Source organism: Miniopterus natalensis, chromosome 1 (genome assembly GCF_054644295.1).
Source record: "Miniopterus natalensis isolate mMinNat1 chromosome 1, mMinNat1.hap1, whole genome shotgun sequence".
NCBI lineage: Eukaryota > Metazoa > Chordata > Mammalia > Chiroptera > Miniopteridae > Miniopterus > Miniopterus natalensis.
The window spans coordinates 8768099-8778197 of record NC_142081.1 but is presented as its reverse complement, the minus strand read 5'-3'; the positions used below and the strand labels follow the sequence as shown (position 1 = coordinate 8778197).

The 10099-nt window shown below is 42.8% G+C and overlaps 1 protein-coding gene across 2 annotated transcripts in view; it reads left to right on the top strand.

Annotated features, from left to right (window-relative positions):
- Positions 1–457: 457 nt before the first annotated feature.
- The window catches only part of GOLGA5 (golgin A5), a 33094-nt gene continuing 23452 nt past the window's right edge, over positions 458–10099 (top strand). Inside the window, exons 1-5 of one of the 2 annotated variants that reach the window (XM_016205724.2) lie at positions 458–534; positions 3293–3866; positions 7223–7450; positions 8825–9044; positions 9511–9634. In XM_016205724.2, the coding sequence (XP_016061210.2) occupies positions 3323–3866; positions 7223–7450; positions 8825–9044; positions 9511–9634 (1116 nt within the window). In that variant the 5' untranslated portion in view covers positions 458–534; positions 3293–3322. Of the gene's footprint in view, positions 535–558; positions 643–3292; positions 3867–7222; positions 7451–8824; positions 9045–9510; positions 9635–10099 lie in introns of those variants that run through there. The other variant, XM_016205723.2, reaches the window with a different exon arrangement.

Sequence of the window (10099 nt, the reverse complement as noted above, 5' to 3'; positions counted from 1 at the left end):
TCTGGTAATACTCTTAAACGGTCTTGTTTACTCGTTGGTTTATTTAATATCCGCCTCTGTCACTAGAAAGGAAGCTCCATGAAATCAGGATCCTGTTTTCTGCACGCTCACCTCCCGCCCAGAGCCTCAGCACCCTCGCCCATAACAGGCCGGAGGGCCTCTAACTCTTCCCAGGGGGTCAACAGGGGGTCAAGGCCGGCGTCCGCCAGGTGGGCCGCAGGGGAGCCCCGCCCGCGGGTGGGCGTGGCCTCCCGTGTTGTGCCTGCCGCGTGCACGCCGTCGTCAGCGGCGGGCGAGCCGCGTCACGCGCACTCAGGCTCCGCCCCCTCCCTGTCTCGCTGGAGGCAGAAAAGGGGCGTGGCCAGGCGCGAGGTCCCCGCAGCCGCCGGCGCCGCCGCCTGAGTCGCCTGCCTCCAGGTGGCTGCTCTCGACTCCCTGCCGCTCAGGCAGCTCGGAAGCCACTCTGTTTTGGGGTCCTCGCTGCCCTTCCACGTCTCCCGGAAGTGTAGCGGCGCCGTGGCAAGGCCGTGGCAGGTACGGAAGGTGGTTTGCTCAACCTGGGCTCTCTCCGGGCCGGCTCTGAGGGGGGAGGCCCAGGAGGGCATCGAGGCCGCCGCGGTGCCGCCGCTCCAGAGTCCTTAGGTGAGGCGGCGGCGAGGGCCAAGTGGGTAGGACGAGTCCGCTTGGGGCGTTGATGGCCTGAGAAGCGGGGGCGGCGTCTCCTTGGCGGAGCTTTGGTCTCTGCGGGGTGCGGGGTTGAGGAAAGGGGCGGGAGAGCCCCGTTGGGCCTCAGCCCAGTTTGTTTGGTGCCTTCCCCCACCCCCAGGCGGGTTTGACCGCCCCTCCGCCTCCGGAGGCTCAGCACGGGGGTGGGGAGCAAAGTGGGGATCTGCGCTCGCCTGCCTGGGATCCACTGACCCACTCCCTAGGACCGGCCGCCCGACCCCAGCCTCCCTCCCTCGGTGCCGCCGCCTGGCTCCAGCAGGCGCAGCCCCGGCCAGCGCCCTCCCACGCGCTGTCGCCCTCCCTTCTCCGCGTGGGCCGTTTCCTGGGGCAGTGCCTGCGGAATGGGTTGAGGGGTTTGTACCTCCGAGGTCCGTCGAGAAGTTTGTCAACTGCGCCGGTGCCCAGGGCCCTTAGTATTTGTTCAGTTGGTAATTAACACTAAGCCACAGGCTTTTGCTTTAAAGACCTATTAACCTTAAAATGGGAAGTGCCGTGTAAGGAATTAGTAATTGTTTTGCTTTTTTATTAGGAGAGATGATTTGCGCCCCCCCCCCCATACCACCAGTGTTTACTTGAGAATACTACTTTACATCTGTAGTGAGTTTTATATGTTACAAAGCATTTCAGCTCCATTTTCATTTTATTTCACATAAACTCTGTGAAATGCCCAGCCTGTTGGTAGTCTCATTTCTTTCCTAAGGGACAGATTTAGAGGGTTTCTTGAGTTTATTCGGAGGCTGAGAGGCTAGAAGGGAAATGCAGGGAGCAGGGATTAAAAAATGGGTTTGGCTGACTTGGATTTGAGTGTCTGCGCTGCCAGTTAAACTCTGGGATCTTTCTTTTCTTTTAAAATATATCTTTATTGATTTCAGAGAGAGGAAAGGAGAGGGAGAGAGAGAGACAGAAACATCAATGATGAGAGGGTCATTGATCGAGCCGGGAATTGAACCCCGATCGCCTGGATCCCAGGTCGACGCTCAACCGCTGAGCCACGCCCGGCCGGGCAAACTCTGGGATCTTTCTAAACCCTTTCCCCACCTGTGAAAAAAAGATAGCTGTGTTGCTACTTATCACGTAATGTTGTTGTAAAAATTATGATGTGCTGAATGTTTGCACGGCGTCTGACATAAAAATTCCATTCAGCAGTATTTATGGGTGCCTGCTGTGTGCTAAATGCTCCGGATTCATTGGCGAGCGAAGCAGACTGGGCCTTTATCCACTTAGCTCCCTTTCCCTGATAGGGAGAGACAGGAAAAGAAAAGTAATTATAAAACAAAAAAGTGGCTGTGAGGGAAAAGAATGGCGTGTAAACAGAATGATAAGACCTGATTTAGATGGAAAGAAAGAGGTTTGGGGAGCAGGTGACATTTAAGTGAAGAAGAACCAGAGTTAAAGGTGAAAGACTGTTCTAGACAAAAGGAACAATGTGCACATTCAAGAAATGTTTAACATTTTAATACAGTACTCTCTCCTATATCATGAGATTTAATGACTTTGTCATTACTGATTCATTATGTCAGGCCATAAGTATTCAAATTTATCAAATGAGCGGCTATGCAATCTTATTTTTTTAAATTCTGAATTTAGCTTAATGCGCACATAGTAGGTACGGGGTATTTAACTTATTGAAGGTGTGCTTTAGACAGATTGTGTGCACATTAAAATTATTCATAGTAGTGCTACATTTTTTTTTTAAATGTATCTTTATTGATTTGAGAGAGAGGAAAGGAGAGGGAGAGAGAGAAACATCAATGATGAGAGAGTCATTGATGGAGCCTGCAACCTGGGCATGTGCCCTGACTGGGAATCGAACCCCGATCGCCTGGATCCTAGGTCAACGCTCAACGGCTAAGCCACGCCAGGCCGGGCGAGTAGTGCTGCATTTTAAGAAGATAAATTTTTTATTAACCAGAAGTTTCTTCAAGTTTTAGCACCATAAACCAAGCTTCAGGGTATTGTTTTAATTTGGTTGTACTGAAATTTTGCCATGTTATTTGCTGTTTGGATGCTTTTGCTACATTAACATTTACCCTTTGTTGAAACAGCAGTGATAAGGTAGTGGTGGTTGTAATTATGGTAATAGCAACTACTAAAATGAATGCCTATTGTGTGCCAGGCATTCTGCAAAGTGTTTTTATGTATTCATCTTGAAAGTGTCATATAGCCCAGCCGGGCATGGCTCAGTGGTTGAGCATCGACCTAGGATCCAGGTGATCAGGGTTCGATTCCTGGTCAGGGCACATGCCCGGGTTGCGGGCTTGATCAATGACTCTCTCATCATTGATGTTTCTATCTCTCTCTCTCCTTCTCCTTTCCTCTCTCTGAAATCAATAAAGATATATTAAAAAATTAAAAAATAAAAAAAGAAAGTGTTATATAATGTAAGTACACTTATTGTACTCATTTTTAGATAAAGTTTCTCAGTTTCAGTGAAGTAGTTTGCTCAAGGTTACATACGTAGTAAGAAGCAGGGTTAGGCATTCAACCCAGACTGATTCCAGAGGCTGATCTTAACTGTTAGGCTCTGCTGTTATGCCAGACTGATCACTTCATGTCCTTTTTACAGGTTTGCCAATAGGACTGTTCTGCTACCATCATGTCTTGGCTTGCTGATCTTGCTGGAAAGGCAGAAGATCTTTTAAACCGAGTCGATCAAGGGGCTGCAACAGCTCTCAGTAGAAAAGAGAACACCAGCAGCAGCATATATAGTAAAAATATTGACTATCCTGAACATCACCAGCAAAATGCAGACTTGGCTTATCAGACCGGACCTAAAGCTAATTATATTTCCTCAGCGGCTGATAACATTAGAAGTCAAAAAGCCACCATCTTAGCTGGCACCACAAATGTGAAAGCAGGACCTAGGACATCAGTCGAGGCCTCCCATCCTGTTGAAAACTCATCTGTTCCTAGGCCTTCATCCCAGTTTGTTCGGAGAAAAAAGTCAGAACCTGATGATGAGCTGCTCTTTGATTTTCTTAATAGTTCACAGAAGGAACCTACTGGAAGGGTGGAAATCAAAAAAGAAAGAGGCAAGACACCTGTCCTTCAGAGTTCTCAGACAGCAAGTATCAGTGCTATGAACACCAGCTTGACTGCCATCAAAACCACTGAAGAAAATCCTGGGAGCCAAAGCCATGGTAGTTAGTCAGTCCTCTGCTTCTTTTAGAGTTAAACAAATTGGATGTGTTATCATAGCCTAATATATCTAGTAGTGTTTCTCATCCTCTGTTTTGTTATCTGCCCCACTGATGTAAGGGCGGGCTCTCTGAAATGTGTGATAAGGGAGACAGCATAGAATACTATCAGTCAATGTCCAGTTATAGTAGGGACCTTTGAATATTGTCTGTAGGGTAACTACCCACCCCCAGCATCTGAGAAATTACATTGAAAATGATTCTCTAACATATTTTAAGATATGGAAAACACAATTTTGAAACAAAAGAAAACGTAACTTTGGATTTGGGACTATGTTTATTTCTTTTGGTCTTTGAGATTATAAAAACGACAGGAGGCTGTATTTCACATATATTCTTGATTATCAGTTCTGTGGGTTTCCCCCCTGCTACATTCCCCCCAGAAGTCAAGCTGAGAGACTGAACTGTGATCCAAGTTGAAGGGTTGAAAGTATTGACCAAGTAGTGAAGTAAAAGCATAGAATTCTGGGTTTTAGTTTAATTTGCTGTGAAATTATCTCTACATGTATATCTTCTCATCTGCAGAAATGAGGTTAATATGGTAATTCAAGTACCTACTAACCATTTTTAAATAGCAATAAACATGATAGGCTCCTGCAGGGATTCCTTATAAATGGAAGCTTGTTATGTCCTTAAGTGTTACAACTTTTCTCAGTCTTGGCTGCCAGTGAATAAAATCTGTCTGGATCTTTTAAGATAAAAAAAAAGTGGTAGTGTCCTGACCAGGGCCAGGGATGGAGCCCACAACCGAGGTATGTGCCCTATCCAGTTTGGCTCAGTGGTTAGAGTGTTGTCCCGCGGACTAAGGGGTCCTGGGTTCGATTTCAGCCAAGGGCACGAACCTTGGTTGCAGGCTTGATCCCTGGCCCTGTTCGGGGCACGTGCAGGAGGCAACCAATCAATGTGTGTCTCTCTCATGGATGTTTCTCTCTCTCTCTCTCTCTCCCTCCCACTTTATGTCTGAAAAGCAATGAAAAGAATGTCCTCGGGGGAGGAATAAAAAAAGTGGTAGAACCCTAGCCGGTTTGTTAAGTGGTTTAGAGCATCTGCCCACCCACGGACTGAAGGGTCACTGGTTCAATTCCCAGTCTAGGGCACATGCCTCAGTTGTAGGCTTGATCCTGGCTCCCACGGGGCGAGTGCCAGAGGCATCCAAGAGGTGTGTCTCTCTCATACAGATGTCTCTCTCCCCCTCCTCCCGTCCCTCCACTCTTTCTAAGAAACATCAATGGAAAAGATATCCTCGAGTGAGGATTAACAACAACAACAAAAAAGTGGTAGAGATGAGGAATTGGGGCTTTCAAGACAGGAGCCTGCAATAACAGTTGATTAATTACGTACCCACACTCCTAAATTACTTTTCAGCTATCTTTTCATTGGTCATACAAACATTTATTGATAACCTACTGGGTGGCAGGATATAGAAGTGAATGAAATGGGTCAGGGGCTAGTGGGTGAGATAGACATGTAAACAGATAACTTACATACAGTGTCATGTATAAATGCAATAATTGAGGTATGGTCAGAGGGTTGTGGAAACCAAGGAGAAAGTAATTGCCTAAGTTTTCAGGTCAGGATTCTGAGGGTCTGTAATTTGAGCTGAGTCTTACAGAATGGGTTGGAGACAGCATTCCATGCAGAGATCCTTGAAGTTTGTTAGAGTTGTTCTGGGAACAGTGAGATGGAGAGCAATAAAGAAACTAAGGCTAGCGAAGAAAATGAGATCTGTGCAGGCCGTTGTATGCCGCTGTTTAAACCCATTATTCCTGTAAGTCCTTTGTTAAAAAGTGGTCCCTGGACATCTTGCATTAGGATCACTTGTGTGATTAATAAAAATGAATTAAGACCTCTTCATTAAGATTTTCTGGGGATGGAGCCAGGGAATCTGAATTTTTTTGTTTTTGAAGTAGTTGCTAGGACAGTAAAAGTTGAAAGTGCCATTGCAGTGTGATGCTAATAGAGGTCTTTAAGCTTAAAGTTGACTTGAATTATTTTTTGACTTTTAAGGAAAACAGCTTATATTTTAATTGTAAAGGAAAGATCAACCTGGTTCACAGGGAAATCAGAACAAGTTAATACATGGGAGTTAAAAAATTAAGTTTTGTTTCTCTAGGGCAGTGTCTCTCAATCTTGGGACTCTTGACATTTGGGCTGGATAATTCTTTGTTGTGGGGGAATGTCCTGTCCTTTGTAGGATGTTCAGCAACATCCCTGGCCTCTTCACCCATTAGATGCCAGTAACACCCCCAGCTGTGACAACCAAATGTCTTCATACATTACCAAATGTCCTTGGGGGGCAAAATCACCCGAGGTTGAGAAGCTCGCCCTAAGATCCCCAGAAATGGAATTGCTGAGTTCTAGGGTTTCACAATGTTCAGTTACACTAGTAATGAACACCAAAGTTGTTTCCTCAAGAGGTTATACCAGTTTCTACTTCACCAGCTGTGACTAAGAGTTACTTTTGCTCTACAGTCTCACCAAAATCTGATTATTTTCAATGGAACTTTTTATGTTTTTCTAATCAGGCGTGAAAATGTCATTACTTTTCACTTCTCTCATACTATATGAGGTTAAGCATCTTTTCAAATATTTGACTATTGGTGTTTCATCTTCTGGGAAGTACCTGTTCAAGTCTTTTGGTCATTTTTTCCCAATGGATTATTAATTATTGATTTATCTTCGTTTGTAAAGTGTCAAGTCTTTTGCCTGTACAGTCATTGTTTTAGTCTCTTTTAATCATTAAATATAGTTCATTTTTTAGCACGTAATATTTTTAGAGTAAGTAAAAATTATATTTGCATCTTATTTAGCAGCAAATTAAAAACAAGATGAATCTGAATTCCTGAGTCTCTATTTCTTTGGGTAAGGCATTTAGATTCCTGTTTGGTATATACTGATTGCCTGACCTGTTATTAACTCTCCTTGCCTTGAAACCCGCAGCTGTTCATTTGTGCTTTTCCAATATTTTCAGTATTCAGACTTCTCCTTTTTTCTTTTTTCAAAAACAATTCGGAGACAAAAGTGAGACCAAGTCTAACCACTTACATTATCCCTGATTGTATCCTTTCCAGAACTGTATTCTTATATTGTTGTGGGTGTTTTTTATCACCATTATGCGTCTATCAGCTCCATGTATGAGAATGAAATTTCATCAGAGGGAAGTCCTTTGAGAATTTAAGTTTACTTTTTACTGTATTTTAGCTATAGCAGTCCACTTGAGCCAAAAGGCATTCTAAAAGGCTACTAATGTCTATGTAGTGAGCGTTCCAATGTGACAACAATGTACTCTTTTTTCACAGAAGCCTCTAATAATTCAGATTCTGGCCATGAAATCCAAGAGGATTCTTCAAAGGAAAATGTATCATCAAATGCTTCCTGCACTAATCACAATCCAATACCTACTGATGATGGCAAATCACATGAACTTTCTAATCTTCGACTGGAGAATCAGCTACTGAGGAATGAAGTTCAGTCTTTAAATCAAGAAATGGCCTCATTACTTCAAAGAGCAAGGGAAACTCAAGAAGGTAGAGCCTTGTTCAGATTGTCCAGATTAGAAATTTAACATTTCAAAAATAAACTAAAACCTTGATTGCAGCTAAGCTATTAGAAATATGTTAGACAAGCCCTGGCCGTAGCTCAGTTGGTTAGAGCATCATTCCGATATGCCAAAGTTGCGGGTTCAATCCCCGGTTAGGGTACATACAAGAAATATGTTAGATGAGACTTGTAAAATAGTGTTTTCATAGAAATGCAGGGCCCACATTTGGAAATGGGACCAATCCTCTCATCAACCCAAAACAGAGAACATGGGATTGTTTGGTCATTCTTTTAGGACCTATGAAATTTAAGAACTCAGGAGAGCAGAACAATCATCTAGTTCATTTGGCTGATCTATTCTAAACCTCCCTGGGAAACTGTTCATGAACCAAAGGTAGGATTAAGCAAAGTAGTGGACACTAGCAGATGAGGTGACTGTATTGCCCTCCTCTAGGGGACATAAAATGAACATGGAATTTCATTTGAATAGTACCATCTGGAATTATGCAGTGTGGTGGCCCTAGGTTCCCAAACCCTCAGATTTCTAGTGATGGGGGAATATGTAAGTGTTACTGTAAGTGTGACTGAGGAGAAAACAAAAGAGAAAAAATCTCTGCCTTGGTTCCTGAGGGTGATTAGAGAAAAGTGTGGGAAGAGTGGGAAAAGTTTTGCCCAGACATGAATGAAGGCCCGGGAGAGTGCAATAGGAAGGTAGTTGAAGTCTTGTTAGACTGACTTTAGAATAAGCTTCACTTTCCCCAGGCTAATATAGACATAGAGGTAGAGCTTTTCCTGTGACCCTGTAAAGTTTGCTTCAATATTAAAAACAATTTTTTTTGCTGGCAAACTGCAATTACAGGTGACATGAGGGTATGGAAGTCTGCACTACATTGCTCTTTCTGTGCCAGTTTCCTAGGTTAAAAGAGGAACATCTTTTTGCCACAGCAGTTGAAAGAAACAGATTCTTTCCTGTGTTACTTTGTTTTTGTTTGGTCTTGCTGGGGTGTACATGATCAACCCTTCATTTGGATTTGCATGCTTTCTTGTCTCTAGTAGAACTCTACAAATCCACTGACTGTTTTAGTGTTGTAAACTTCCTGCTGTCTACTAGTGTTTTATGATATATTTCCAGAAAAAACATTTGTAGAACAGTTAGCATCATGCCCCTTTCCAACCTGTTAACTAATATAAATGTGAATGTTGGCCTTGAAAAATGGGTGTCCTGTTTGGGGCAAAAATTTGAAGATATTTGTAAGCTCCTAATTTTGGTAAAGTTTTAAAGGAACTCAAAGGAGAACTTGTGTGCTCTGAAAAAGATTTGTTTGCTTGAATAGAGAAATTTTTTATTTTTATTTTTTTAGAATTAAACAAAGCAAGAGCAAGAGTTGAAAAGTGGAATGTTGACCATTCAAAGAGTGATCGGTTAACTCGAGAACTTCGAGCCCAAGTAGATGACCTAACTGAAGCAGTGGCTGCAAAGGATTCCCAGCTGGCTGTACTGAAAGTGAGACTCCAGGAAGCTGACCAGCTACTGAGTACTCGCACAGAAGCTTTAGAAGCCTTACAGAGTGAAAAATCACGGTAGTTAATTCCATTAACAATGAAAAAATGAGCTAGAATGATTCTCTCTTTCCAGTACAAGTAATGATAAACACGGTCATGTATACTACCTAGTGAAAAATTTAGATTTTGGAAATTTACAGGAGGGAAAATGTAGCTTTTGGTAATGTTGGATATGTGTGTGATTTAAAATGGATTTATTGTTTGAATCTTGCGATGCATTGTTAGCAAATTTTGAACTTAAAAATATTTGAAGAGCATAGATAGTATCATTAGTCTTTTCAACATATAACGGTAAGTGGTGTGAACTTGTATTTGGATGCCTAAAAATATAGATGACATTCCATTAGTGGGAAAAGGTTTCTTTAAGACTATTTTAGTCAAACCATCTTTTTTGTGCTAACAAGCCAATGCTCTAAAGATTATTCTGCCTCGTCACTTGTACACTGTGGAAATGAGTTATTTCAAGTGATATATTTTCGTTTAGAATGACGCAGGATCACAGCGAAGGTAGTAGCCTGCAGAATCAAGCTCTGCAAACCCTTCAGGAGAGACTGCATGAAGCGGATGCCACTCTGAAGAGAGAGCAGGAGAGCTATAAACAAATGCAGGTTAGAATGGGAAGCAACAGTTCTTTTGTAATTTGGACAAATGACCTTATGCTGTTTCTTGGCATGTTTAGTCTTTAATAAAAGTCTGCAGTGCATTTCAGAAAATTCTTTTTCTGTGATAGAAACCAAGTATTTGAAATTTTAGCTTGATCTTTGCTAAATTTATTTTATGTATTGAAATACAATTAAAATAGTGTGGGGGCTTTTTCAAAGTATAAGAGAAAGCTTATTTAGAAAGTTACAGAAGTGGTAGAAGTGAGCCAGCTGGGCTGTGTGGGCTCAGAAAACAAGTTACAGGGACAGAAGGAAGGCCCTTGGAGCTTGGGAGAGAGAAAGGCAAAGGAAACCTGCCTAGGGGGCACAAGAGGGGGAAGGGGAAGGCTCTCACTTGCTCCAGGGAGGGAGAATACCAAAATTAGTTAATACTCATTAAGGTATACATCTTTTCATTTAATTTGGTTGTGC